Below are 13029 nucleotides of genomic sequence, written 5' to 3' on the forward strand. Positions count from 1 at the left end.
CTGAGCGGCCGTGGCATCGAAGTGTTCATGGTGGGTGTGGGCTCAGCACAACTCCCACCAACACCAACACCCCTCTGAGCTCCTCCCCTCAGCAGCGTGCAGAGTATTAGTGAGAATGGAATCCAAGTCACCACATTAATTTAATAATTAAACGGGCATCAGACAAAAGAGGAAAAAACATCCTAATCTCCTGATCAGGGATATTTTTAGCAGAATCACGTGCATGACACAGTGCACAGGGAGGAAACTGCCCTCTGAGCAGCTCCCTCAGCCTGGTAGGACACCAGGGCAGCTAAGAGGGCAGCAGATATAATATACATCTGTTTATATTCATATATATAAATACCTCCCACTGCATTTATTGGGGAACTGTGTTTTGTAGCTGTAGGTACCCTGACCACGAGCCCCTCTCCAAAAAGAATCTGATCTGTTGCTATCAGTTCAGTTACTTTCTGTCCACATGATCTGAATTTAAATGCTGATTCATGTCCTCTTCTCCCACTCTGCAAACCAGGCTCCTTGCACGAGGCGACAGCAGGATGGAGTTGAATCTGGACTTGGTTCCTCTCCCAAACAAAGTGGTTTGTGCTCAGTGCAGGTTTGTGCAGACGCGGGACCAGCACAGGCACCTGCCTGGCCTAAAGCCCAGCTCTGAGCAGAGATGGTCACGCAGGTGCCACCTGCGCCATCCAGGTGAGTGTCACCGCCGTCCTGTGTCAGCTGGACAGTGCTCTGTGGATCCTGCCACACACCTCCTCAGCTCCCAGAGTCACCATCATCTCAGCAACACTCGGGCCTTGCTGCAAACAAGAAGGAGCCATTGAACACGTGGGAACCTCCTCAGCACATGTCTGCCTTGTGGTGACTGAACCAACACAGTGACTGAGGGGGGTCAGCAGCAGCTCAAACAAAGCCTTGGGGTTCTCCTCCTGAAGGCAAATGCCATCCCTGGTCAGAGCGACCTGCAGGATTAGCACCAGAGCACACTGCAGGTGATGTCAGAATTGTTTTTTACCTGCCGCCCGCTGAGCGCCAAGCGGAGGAGCTGCATCATGCTGCTATACTTGGTGTCTCTGGTTTGCCCCTGCAGACTTCTCAGGGCTTTGTTCAACTCCTCCACAGTGAAGGCAGCTGCCTGCCTTGTCATGAGCCTTTAGGAAACAAGGTGTCCTTACACTCTGGGACATGAAAACCACAGGATTCCTATCCCTTACCCCTGCCCTGTGCCAGCGTGCTCCCTCTGCTCACCAGAAGCAGAGCTCATTCGAAAGAGAAAATTTAAACTACAAAGTTATGCCACAGACCTGGAACACCACAGAAAAAGCAGTAATTCTGATTGTTTAAGAATTTTCAGAGATGAGGAGCCTTTACTGGCAGACAGCAGCACGCTTACCCTATGACCAGTTTTCCTATTTCATCTACTTCTGCAGAAATTGTCTGTAGCTGCTGCCGGGACACTGAGGGCCTGACCCACAGGTAAGAGTAATCACTGGACACCAGATCCTTCAGGAAGCTTATGTGACCCTGGGGAAAGAAAGCAAAGCTGGCAGGGCAGAGAGCTGTGCTGTGGAAGAAGGAATTCCTCAGCCTGGAGGATGCTGGCACAGTGCTCTGCCACAACTCGTACTTTTCTCAGCAGGAGAACTCGCTCCACATATTCATTTTCCAGAACATCTGGATCCACCTGCTGGTCCCCATGGACGAGCTCCACCAGCCCCTGCAGCTCCCTAACGAGCTTCTGGCGCAGCCCCTGGTTCTCAATGTGACGGCTGAGGTGAACCCTGTAAGAGCAAAGCCCCGCTTTTGGATTGCTCGGGGTTACATCAGATCACCCCAAACACCCTTCACAGAAACCACAGAACATTCTGAGTTGGAAGAGACCCACAAGGATCACCAAGTCCAACTCTTAAGGGAATAGTCCATCTGGGGACTGAACCCAAGACCTTGGCATTCTTAGCATTGTGCTCTGACCAACTGAGCTAGAACTGTGGAACTGTTAGGAAAGCAACACTAAACCACAGTCAGACATTCTACAAAGAAGCATTTAGCTCTGGTGCCCCACAGGGAACTGATGATGAGGCCACTCTTAGCAGTACAATGTCCTAGCAGCACTTGCAGAAGAACCCTCTGGAAATGTTAACTCTTTTTAGATGTTATTTTCTTAGGTTATAAAATTAAGACTTTAGATCCTCTCAGCTACACCCACCCTCTGTCTAGTCTTTCAGTGTTGCCAACCCCAATGTCCAAGCACAGAATGGGAGCCAAGCCAAGCACTAGAAATAAATTCTCACTGAACTTGGTGCTTACTACATTTTAAAGCTACTCCTAATTTTTTACCTGTTGAATTCTGGGAGTGCTTCCAGGTCCAGGAGAGCAGAATGGGTTGTAATTCTGCCCACTTCAAACTGGGAGATCAGCTCCTCCAAAGTCCTCCCCATCTGGTTCTCTGGAACACAAGCCACAGGGAATCACAGGGCTCTGAACAACGAGCTCTCCTCACTGCACGGGGCTGGGCCAGCAGCACACTGAGCAAAGGTGACACAGGACAGCCACCTGTGCAGTGCCAGCAGCAGCAGGGACATCCCCCAGCAGGCAGGAGGGAACTGGCAGCAGGCACACACGGGATGCTGCTTTGGGGAATTCTGCTTGGCTCCTGTCCCCTCCCTCAGCAGAACACCTCCCCTCAGTCAGTCAAAGAGAGGTCACACTCAGCCAGGAGGCTGCACTGCCCACGGAAGATTTCATTCCCAGGCAGAGTTCTCAGAACACAAATTAATTTGTGACCCCCACAGCAAGAAGCACAAAAGGAGACATTGACTCAACTCCTCGTGGTCTGTCAGGTTAAAGGAAAGGGAGCACAGGTGTCAGACAACACTGCAATTATTAACCACAGAATGCAAGTTCTCCCAAGACTTCACAGAGTTTCTCAGCCTTGAAGTGAGGGTTTTGCCAAGGAGAACCCATTAAGAACCTCACTCAATTTTAAAGGCTGCACAGATTTCCACCAGTCCAGCTCCTTCCACAGGAGCTCTGCAGAAGGTCTGGTGACACCCATTCCCTGACCCCTTCAAACACTGACAAAGTTCTCAGCTATCAAAATAAGCCCAGCCCACTCTACAAAGCCAGCATGAAGTGAGCTGGCAGTGGTGTTACCTGTGAACCCCGAGCCACAGTTGGTGACAATGTCCAGCAGTGCCTCTGGCAGGAAGCCATCCCGAGCAAAGCGCTCCAGGAAAATGTCCCCCTGCCTCTTGGACAGCTTGCCACCGTCCTTGTTCAGCAGCAGCGGGAGGTGCCCAAACTGAGGGGGCTCCCAGCCAAAGGCCTTGTAGAGAAGCAGGTGCTTGGAGGTCGAAGTCAGCCACTCGGTGCCACGCAGGACGTGGGTGATGCCCATGTAGTGGTCATCCACAACGTTTGCCAGGTGGTACGTGGGGAAGCCATCCCCCTTGAGAATCACGGGGTCACCTTCCACATCAGCCACCTCGTGCTTGTTCCAGCCATAGACCAGGTCCTGGAAGGGCTCCACGCCCTTCTCCAGGCGGAAGCGGATGACACAGTCCAGGCCCTGGGACAGCTTCTGGGCCACCTCCGCGGGCGCCAGGTGCCGACAGCGGTTGTCGTATCTTTGGGAAACGACAACAAAGGCCGACACCGTCAGCCATTTTTACACGCCCAAAACTCTAAGCAGACACCCGAATTTTAGCTGTAACCTGCCCACTACGCACTACCAACACCTCATCCCTGGAGGGCAACACGTGCCTTCCCTCCCTAGGGGCAGCGAGGCACAATCCCATTGCTCCGGGGCTTTGAGAAAGGGTACAGCCCTGAGGGCCACAGGGACAGGGATGTACCAGCCCCGAGGGCCACAGGGACAGGACGTACCGCGGGGTCTGCTGGCGGCGCAGAGCGTCCCTGCGCAGCAGCTCCAGGCGCTGGGGGCTGCAGAAGCAGCGGTAGGCAGCCCCGCTGGCCAGCAGTGCTGCGCTGGCCTGCCCGTACAGCTCCAGCCTCAGCGACTGCACGTAGGGCCCGGCGGGGCCGCCACGCCCGGGGCTCTCGTCCGGGGGGATACCTGCAACACAGGCACGGCACCAGGTGAACAGCCGGGCTGCCAAAACAGCCCAAAGGCAGAGTCAAACCCGCCCCCCAGCTGAGCACTGTTAGCCTCTAATAGAAAGGTGAGGTTTCAGTAGGTGAAAAATTAAAAATGTTTCTAAATACCTGCCCAGTTCAACATATCTTCTATTCCTTCTGCAGCTCCGGGCACCACCCGATTCTGATCTGTATCCTCCACTCTTAAAATAAAAGTCCCTCGGTGTTTTTTGGCAAAGATATAATTGTACAAAGCAGTCCTAAGGCCACCTAAATGCAGAAAACCTGTAATCGTGGAGAAATCAGAGGAGGTGGTCACAAGGAAGACCCAGGGGAGAGTTCTAAATATGAGCTGGAAGGGCGGTGGATGCTGCCTGCGATAGCAGCATCGCCAAGGCACCGCAGGAACACAGCTCCGGGGGCACTGGCTGTGAAAATGACGACGACGCCCAGGAACAGAGTCCCTCTGAAATAACCTGAAAATCCCTTATAAGCTGGCACATGCCAGAAACAGCACTGCCACGGTACACCGACAGTGACCCCGCACAACCAGGAGGGCACCGGGACACGCTGGAAGGGCGAGTCCGGGAGCTTCGGCGGGAGCACACAGGGGAAGCAGCAACCTCCCTCACCACATACGCCCCCCGAGAGTCCGAACTGATGTTTTCCAACCCAAAACTCCGCCCCCGCCGCAGCAGAGCCCCAGGGGTGGGGCTGCCGAGGGGTCGGTTACCTGTGGGGCTGGGCCCGAACCGGACCCGCGGTCCCCGCTCAGGGCCGGGGCCGGGGCCGGGGCCGGGGCCGGGGCCGGGGCCGGGGCCGGGGCCGGATCCCAGTCCCGGTCCCGCCGCGCAGCGCAGCGCGCGCAGAACTCGCGCCATCCCGCCACGCGCCCACGTGGCTGCGGCGCCGCTTCCGCCCGGCCGCGGCAGCCAATCCCCGCGCGCGTCACCGCCGGGGGCGGGGCGTCCCTTAAAGGCACCACCGCCCACTTCGTTCTGTCACACGAGGGGACCGCGGCCGCTGCCACGGGCCCGACAGCGCGGGAAGATTCCGGTTCCCGGGACGTTGAGCGGAGGGTTCGGCGCCCCTCCCGCCTCCCGGCGCGGCGCGGCTGGTGCTGCGGGGGCGCGATCTGGGGGTCCCATCGCCCCCACGCTGAGAGGCGGGCGGGGGCGACTACGGGAGCCGGCGCGGCCCAGCAGCGGCGGCGGCGGCGTTTCCCGGCGTGCCCCGCGGCGGATTGTACACAATCATCATGGCTGCCGCCGCTGCCGCCACCGATGGTACGAGCGCGGCCGGGAGCCCGCGGTACCGGGAGGTGCCGGGAGCCGGTGGGGCCGGGAGCCCGCGGGGCCGGGAGTCGCCGGTGCCGGGAGCCGCCGGTGCTCACAGCCCGCGGTGCCGGTGCAGGGGGCGGCGGGCCGGGCCGGGAGGCGCGCTGCGGGCGGCGCTCGGGGGCTGGAGCGGGGCCGGGCCGGGGCGGCGTCCCACGGGCCGGGATCTTCCTGTCCGCTCCCCACAGGTGCCGAGGAGCCGGGCATGGAGGCGGAGGCGCAGGAGCTGCCGCTGGGCTGTGGCGGAGTGGGCGACTCGCCGGCGGCGGGGAGGTCTCCGGAGGGTGAGGAGCGCCGGGAGCCCCCGCAGGCGTCTGTCAGCAACGGCGGCGACGAGGACAGCGGGCGGGAGCTGGTGGAGCTGAAGGTGATCTGGAACAAGAACAAGTACGACGTGAAGTTCTGCCTGGACAGCACGGGAGCCGAGCTGAAGCAGAAGATCCACTCGCTCACAGGTCTGTCGGGGCCGCCGCCGCCTCCCCCGCGCCGCCCTGGCCGCCCTGCCGCCTCCTAATCGCTGTGCTTGTCCCTAGGCCTCCCGCCCGCCATGCAGAAAGTTATGTTCAAGGGACTTCTGCCAGAGGAGAAAACATTGCGGGAAATCAAAGTTACAAATGGAGCGAAAATAATGGTTGTGGGCTCTACCATCAACGATGTGTTAGCAGTAAATACACCCAAAGAAGCTGCTCAACAAGAGGTCAAAGCTGAAGAAAACAAAAAGGAGCCACTTTGCAGACAAAAGGTAAATAATGTATTAATAATTGATGGCGTGGGGGAGCAGTAGGATTTACGTGGTTCTCCTGCAGGCACTTCTGGGTTTTGTTCCTTCTCAGAATAGGTTGGGGGCTCATTTCTGACAGCTCAGTGTTGGAATGACTCTGGGCAGGGGAGTAGCAGAGAACTGCTTAGTCCAGCAGGGACTGGGGCTTTGCAAGACACTGCTTGTGGTGCCAGGCACAGCCAAGCATTTTGATTAAGAAATGGAAACGTTTGATGGATGTTAGTGCAAACACAACCCAGATTAACTCTGTCTAAAACCTAACTAATTTTTATTGGCACAAAATAATTTGATCTCCAAAAACTGCTTAAAACGAGCACCAAGGGATGTGGGTGTTGAATTCTCCTCTCACATTTTTTGAGCACAGTGCACTCTGATTTGATGGTCCTGCAGTGTGGGGAGCTGGTGAACGATTGTCACCTCAAGGTGTTGCCAGCCCTGTACTTTCCTCAAAATAAACTTGGTTAAAATTAAGTAGTGCCTCCATGAAGCACGCTGATGGTTTTCTGTTATTTATCACAGTTCACACTCAGTGTAAGTCCCATCATTTCTTAAAGGTGCTCAGCCAGGTACAAGCTGTGAGTGTGGATTTGAAAGTTTCCACTGCTCTGCTCCATTCTGGTTTGGTGCTGGGTTGCACTGCCAGACATGGAGGGTTTCTGCCATTCACTGGATGTAGTACTTTGGTTTTTAAAGACATGTATCTATGTGTGTGTATATTTGAGAAGGCTGTTATCCTTAGCATTACGTTGGAATTCCATTCATTTTGATAATTTCTTGGGAGTATCTTAGAAAGTGCACAATTAAGTGTGAAATAACTGATGCCCGTGTGATAAATGCCTGTGGACAGCCCTCAGCTGTCTCTCAGTGCCATTGGGATGTGCTCAGGGGGCAGCTGGAGGTACACTGCAAGGCTTCATCATGTTCCTGTGAATTTAATTTCTGTTTTTATGTTGTAGCAACACAGAAAAGTGTTGGATAAAGGAAAACCTGACGATGTGATGCCTTCTGTCAAAGGTGTGCAGGTGCGTGAGTAAGGTCTCGAGACACTCAGAATCAGAAAAGAGACTTCTCTGTGGTCTGAGACCTTTCCCCACTGGTTCAGTCGTTCTTTGCTGTCCTAGCAGAGAGCTGCAAGGATGGATGGTTGTTAGGGTTCAGAAGCTGAGAGCATGCAGCTGCAGTGCCCCAGCCCTGACTGGCTGTGTCTCGTTGCAGGAGCGGCTGCCCACGGTGCCACTGTCCGGCATGTACAACAAGTCAGGGGGCAAAGTCAGACTCACCTTCAAACTCGAGCAAGACCAGCTTTGGATTGGTACAAAAGGTGAGCACCTCTCAGCCTCGGGGATGAACAATTGGCGAATGGGCTGTGACTGAGCTGTGTGACCTAGAAAAGCTTCTGCTCTGACTAAATCGTGTTTAGGGAGTGATGCTGGTATTGCAGCACTTCAAAACACTTTGTTTCCTTTTCTCACCTGCCATTCTCCCAGGTCATTGAGTAGTACTTGATACTCCACATGGGGTCCTGGAGAGCTGGAGTTCAGTGGTGTCAGCAGACTGATGGTCCAAGGTGCTGTAAATGATAGTACTGGGCATTTCTGGCATATCTCAGAGCACTCCATAGGCAGCATGGATTTGATGCAGCAGTACACAGGGGCCCAATGGCTTAGCCAAGACTTGGAAGGAAAATTCAGAACTGGAATAGAAACTGGGAGTGTTGGCATCTCTGGCACTCTCTGTCCTTCCAGCTGAAATCATGTGGGTGTCTTGTCTCAGTAATGCATGACTGTGGTGCTGTGCAGAGGGGTGGGTTTGCAGTCATGAGTGGTGCCAGGAGGAGCTGGGAATGGCATGGGGATAACGTGCCTTGCTGAGGATGTCTGTGTCCTGGTTTTGGCTGGGATAGAGTTTAGTTTTCTTCCCAGGAGCTGTTTTGGGTTCAGGATGGCAGCAGTGCTGATAGCAGTGGATGTTTTGGTTGTTGCTGTGCAGTGCTTCCCTCAGTCAAGGACTGTCTGGTGTCTCGGACTCTGCCTGTGAGGCATGCAAGGAAATGGGAGGGACCTGGCCAGGACAGCTGACCAGAGCTGGCCAAAGGAATATTTCCCACCACAGAGCATCCTGTGCAGTATAAACTGAGAGCAGTTGGCTGGGAGGGACTGGTCACTGAAGGGAGACAGGCTGGACATTGCTCAGCAGTGGGGAGCAGCTTCATTGAGCATCACTGGTTTCTCTGGAGTTCCCTTTTTTATTTCTTTGTTTATCACTATTTTTATGAGCATTAGTAGTAGTAGTGTATTTTACTTTGTTTCAGTCATTAAACTGTTCTTAGCTCAAACCATGAGTTTTTTACTTTTTTCCCTGGTTCTCTTCCCCATCCCAGCAGGGCAGGGGGAGTGAGTGGCTGCATGATGCTTAACTGCTGGGGCTGGGGCTAAGCAGGACCCTGGGACCCCCACCTGCCAGGGAAGCTGTACTCCCTCAGTGTAACTGGGGTGGCCAGTGTAAAGTGATGAACAAGAGGGATGAAGGTGCTTGCTCCCTGTCCCAGTAAAGCAGCCTGATTGGGTGGTGATGCTGCCTCCAGCTGCTGCAGTAGTTCCAAAGTGAGGAGAAATGTCAAAAGTTTTTGACCCTTTCTTTGTAGGACAGACTTGACTGTGAAGATTTTTCTGGCTTTAAAACCTCTCTTGGTGCTAGCTGCAGTGATTTCTCTCCTGGGCAAAGTGATGGAGCAAGGCACTGAGAGAGTTTTTAACTCTATAGGTTGGGCAGGCAGATTTTTCTGTCACTGATCCCAGGTTCTAAATCCATGCTTAGTATTTAGGTGATTAATCTCTTCCATCACCCCCTGGATGAGTTTTCAAGTATAGTTTCTGGGGTATTCTACATAGTGTTGTTTATTGTGAATTTGATTCTTCTTGTGTTTCCTGTAACCTGTTTCCCTACTTCCCCAAGTTAGCAGCAGCTTGCTGCCTGTAGGGAATGGTTGTAATTGCTGGCTGTTCCTGGGAAAAACTCCCTCGTGCTCTGAGAAACCCATGGCAGAGGCCAGCAGCTCAGGGCTGGAGTAAACACATTGGGGTGTTCACACAGCTTGTCACTTGCTGGCCCTGGAGACTTGGAGCTTTACCCCCACGTTTTCACTCTGCAGCCTCCCTGGGCCTCACACCTCACCTTTGTGCAGGTGTTTGTAGCTGAATTTGGTACAGGCAGCTGCTCCCCAGTTGCTCTGGGTCAGTTCCATAGAGGGGTGGATAATGGGATTTGTTGGTGGCATACTCAGAGCAGAAATTTATTTAGGGGATGCTAAACAAGGGCAAAGTGGGGTTTCACCTCATGAATGAAGTCACAGGTCTGAACAGAGTTCACAGTGAGCTCAGTTACAAGGCAGAGAATATTTTTCCTTGTATCACTGAGTTTATCTCCCTGTTGTTGTTTTCTGTAGGTAGGTTTGAGGTGTTTGGGATCACCAATTAAATAGATGGATTTAAATTAATTTAAATTAAACAGATCTACCTCAGGAACTCAGAGTTCAGTTTCTCCTTTGAATAGTATTTTGGGTATTCTCTGTCTTGTATCCAAGAAGATAATTTTCAGCTGATGCTGGATGCTTGAACTGAAAGGCAGGACCTTTGAATTAATTGTCGAGAAAGGAGTGAGGGCAGAGCTGACAGGAACCCCTGGACCCTGTACTTTGTCACTCTTGTCATTGCCTCTGGCCAGCTGATGTCCCTCTGCCGTGTAATTGTGGTCTTTTGGGGCCTTCAGTTTCTCTTACTTGTTTGTTTCCCAGTTTTCTCTTTTCTATTCCCTTCCCTGTGTTTCTCTGCACACTGCCTCAGGGTAAAGCCTGGCCTAAGCTCTCAGAGTTAGGTCAGTGTATCTCTGGCAGCTTTCAGGCTCGCTGTTGAGAGTTCAGTGTAATCCTTGGTAGTCAGTCCTGAATATTCTCATACCTGGACTACATTCCATAGGATGGGCATCCCTGCTGCTCTGAGGGGAGCTGTTAATGGGAAAACATTAATAAAGCCTGGGATTTCTCCTCACTCAGTCTAGGCCCAAATCGTGGCCACTGAAATACTTCATGTGATGCAGGAGAACTGTGTGATGCAGTTTTGGATTCCTTCACACTTCTGGGGTCCAGCTGTGGGGGTGTGTGTGGGGTGTGGTGCTGCAGCCACCACAGCCTGGGCAGCAGGTACCCAAAAACTCACCTGGAGGGGAGACCTGAGGAGGTTTTGGCATTAATGGAAGTGGTGTATGAAATGAATATGAAATGCTGCTTCCCCGCATGTCAGAAATAATACTCTGATCAATTTTAATGTAGAGAGAACAGAAAAGTTACCCATGGGGTCCATTAAAAATGTGGTGAGTGAACCTATTGAAGGCCATGAGGATTATCACATGATGGTGAGTAATGGCTCTATTTAATCATATCCATCTCATTCCTTCATGCAGCACTCACTGCTGAGGCTGCAGGTCAGGGCAGCTGCAGGTGGATGGTGCTTCCAGCCTTTGGAGATGGGGACATGGGCTCCTCTCACATTCCCAATATTTTGGGTCCATCATATTGAATATCTGCAGCTGTGTGGAAATTTGGACTGGTTTCACACAAACATGAAGTGCTTGAGCATTATTTTGTGAGTACTGACACTGTCCCTGCCTGAGACAGTGTTAAACCAGTAAACATACTCACAACTCATGATTTCTTAATGGTAGTGGTATTTTTTGATATCTGGTTTAATTTCTAGATTCTGTGGTATTTATATGAACAACAGGCTTTGATGGAGGTTAAGAAAAAAGGGTTTGATGCTGTAATGTCTTTTCACACCTGTAATTTTATGAACAACTCACATGGGATCTAGCAAACTTATATTTCAGAGGAGAACTGTGCTAATGTACTGAAATTTTGGCTATTTATGTTAATCCACGGAGTTTTTTTAAGATTCTGCTTTTCAAAATACAGTAACTAACTTTTGATGTTGAAGTTTCTTTTCTATAAGAAGTCTGTTTCCTTCTTTAGAGGGAGGAAAGGGAAATGTTTCTCCTTAAAGTCGTGGCCTGCAGGAGGGTGCTGCTCTAGTCTCTGTCCAAATACTTGATTTTTATCACCCATGTGAGAAGGAAGAGGTCCTCTCCAGCACAGGTTGCAGCAAACTTCCCCACAGCAAGGGCAGAGGCTCTGGCACGTCCTGGTGCCCCTCTCCTGGGCATAAGAGAGAAGTTGAGAGTTGGACATTATGTCTAAATATAAAATCCCGTTACTATAAAAACATGGTCATTGTGTTTAGTTCCTGTTTGGCTTCTCAGCTCTGTCCTTTCTTTAGAGACTCTGAGTTATCCTTCAGGTTGTCTACCAGAATCATTTCCTCATGTTCTTGAAACAGGCCAGGAGTTGTGGTTACTGTTGTGACGTTGTAAAAGGGAGGAGCTCCTGGTTTTCTCAGAGCTCTGCAGCTCCTGTTCTCTGCAATGCTCCTTTAATTGCCCACCTTGGAGCTGTGGTGTGCCCCAGTGCTGCAGGCAGCAGCAGGTGGGACAGGCTGGTCTGGTTTGGCAGTGGATGAGCTGTGCCTGTCCACTGGGACCAGCTCTTTGTTCCCATGTGTAAATGTTGTCATTTTTAATTGCAGGCGTTTCAGCTGGGCCCAACAGAAGCATCTTACTACTGGGTCTATTGGGTCCCAACTCAGTATGTGGATGCAATCAAAGACACGGTGCTGGGGAAGTGGCAGTATTTTTGAAAGCACGCTCACCTCTGGCACAGGAAAATGACACAAATCTAAGGACACTGCTGGGAGAGGCCTCCAACATCCCTGGATGTGACAGTCCTGGAACTTATTATTAAAACATGCTAAACGAGGCATGGATGGAAGCCAGAGGTGATGTTCTTTCACCATTAGTTTACTTTTAACTTAAAGATTTCACCATCCCTTTTCTGCAGTCAGCTTCAACCATATTTAAAGCAAATACAATGGAAATCAATAAATCTTGATTCACAAAATATCGTGTGTAATACACTTAAATCTGCTGAGAGTTGATCTTCCAGTTTAGTTTTAAAAAGAAAATATTACAATGTATTATTGAGGATTTTTTTACATGGTTTGAACAAAACCAAATATTTTCATAATCTCTCAGTTATCAGCATTAGGCTTGATTTAGTTACTTGGTCGTGTCTGGGACTTTGAGGAGCAGATTTTTAAGAATAAACTGTAGCAGTGCACAGCGTTGCTGTTTGGTGAAGCCATATCCCACTGGCCCTCCAGGGCAGCCTCCACTCCTTGGTAGCAGAACTAATTCTTTGTTTTAACCCAAAGATGCCCTGCTTGTCTGGGATTTCTCCTGGTCTCTGGCAGCTCCAGGTTGGTGTGTGTAGCAGTTTGGAGCAGGTGAATTCTGCAGGGATGTTTGGTCACAGGTGACCAGTGCTGCCAGCTGTTCCCTCTCATGCCTGGTCAGTGCTTCACCTCCTGCCCTGGGCTGCTGCATTTTGGGAGCATTTTCTTGCTCGTGCTCGTTGCAGTCCAGGATGATTTTGCAGCTGCTGTGTTGGCACTGAGCTGTTGGGCTGGGAACACCCTTGTGCTGCTTGGTGTGAGCAGGGGGACACAGTGACAGTGACATGGATGGAAACACCACAATGCTGCCTGGTGGGAGCAGGGGTACACAGATCTCCCCAAGGGAGGGAACCACAGAGACCTTCCTGCCCTCTCTGGGGTGGGGCAATAAGGAAGACAGAAACTCAGATGCTGCTTAGATTCTTAATAACAGCAGCAATCTTTGGCGAGCTGGATTTGAAAATTTGTAGTGATCTTG

General features: G+C 51.7%; 2 protein-coding genes across 2 annotated transcripts; one reads left to right on the plus strand and one right to left on the minus strand.

Moving 5' to 3' along the window:
* Positions 1-121: 121 nt before the first annotated feature.
* Positions 122-4976, minus strand: EARS2 (glutamyl-tRNA synthetase 2, mitochondrial). The gene is made up of 9 exons (XM_014886403.2): positions 4829-4976; positions 4225-4380; positions 3886-4075; positions 3154-3626; positions 2338-2446; positions 1628-1781; positions 1394-1524; positions 1016-1151; positions 122-800 (listed from the first exon to the last, which is right to left on the minus strand). The coding sequence occupies exons 1-9, from the start codon at positions 4974-4976 to the stop codon at positions 717-719; spliced, it is 1581 nt and encodes a 526-aa protein (XP_014741889.2). The 3' UTR covers positions 122-716.
* A 144-nt stretch (positions 4977-5120) lies between these two features.
* Positions 5121-12217, plus strand: UBFD1 (ubiquitin family domain containing 1). Its single transcript, XM_014886404.2, has 7 exons — positions 5121-5381; positions 5621-5887; positions 5966-6174; positions 7170-7235; positions 7429-7534; positions 10541-10623; positions 11847-12217. The coding sequence occupies exons 1-7, from the start codon at positions 5354-5356 to the stop codon at positions 11955-11957; spliced, it is 870 nt and encodes a 289-aa protein (XP_014741890.1). The 5' UTR covers positions 5121-5353; the 3' UTR covers positions 11958-12217.
* The last annotated feature ends 812 nt before the right edge of the window (positions 12218-13029 follow it).

This window comes from Sturnus vulgaris, chromosome 16, assembly GCF_052056855.1.
Source record: "Sturnus vulgaris isolate bStuVul1 chromosome 16, bStuVul1.hap1, whole genome shotgun sequence".
NCBI lineage: Eukaryota > Metazoa > Chordata > Aves > Passeriformes > Sturnidae > Sturnus > Sturnus vulgaris.

Bases quoted from the DNA above. Each gene is read 5' to 3' on its own strand.
- EARS2 (XM_014886403.2), bottom strand. From the start codon at position 4,976: ATGGCGCGAGTTCTGCGCGCGCTGCGCTGCGCGGCGGGACCGGGACTG. The intron at 3,627-3,885 runs GTACGTCCTGTC...CGTTTCCCAAAG, and splicing joins CGCCGCCAGCAGACCCCGCG to ATACGACAACCGCTGTCGGC. The intron at 1,525-1,627 runs GTACGAGTTGTG...TTCTTTCCCCAG, and splicing joins GAGTTCTCCTGCTGAGAAAA to GGTCACATAAGCTTCCTGAA.
- UBFD1 (XM_014886404.2), top strand. From the start codon at position 5,354: ATGGCTGCCGCCGCTGCCGCCACCGATG. The intron at 5,888-5,965 runs GTCTGTCGGGGC...GCTTGTCCCTAG, and splicing joins GAAGATCCACTCGCTCACAG to GCCTCCCGCCCGCCATGCAG. The intron at 7,535-10,540 runs GTGAGCACCTCT...ATTTTAATGTAG, and splicing joins GCTTTGGATTGGTACAAAAG to AGAGAACAGAAAAGTTACCC.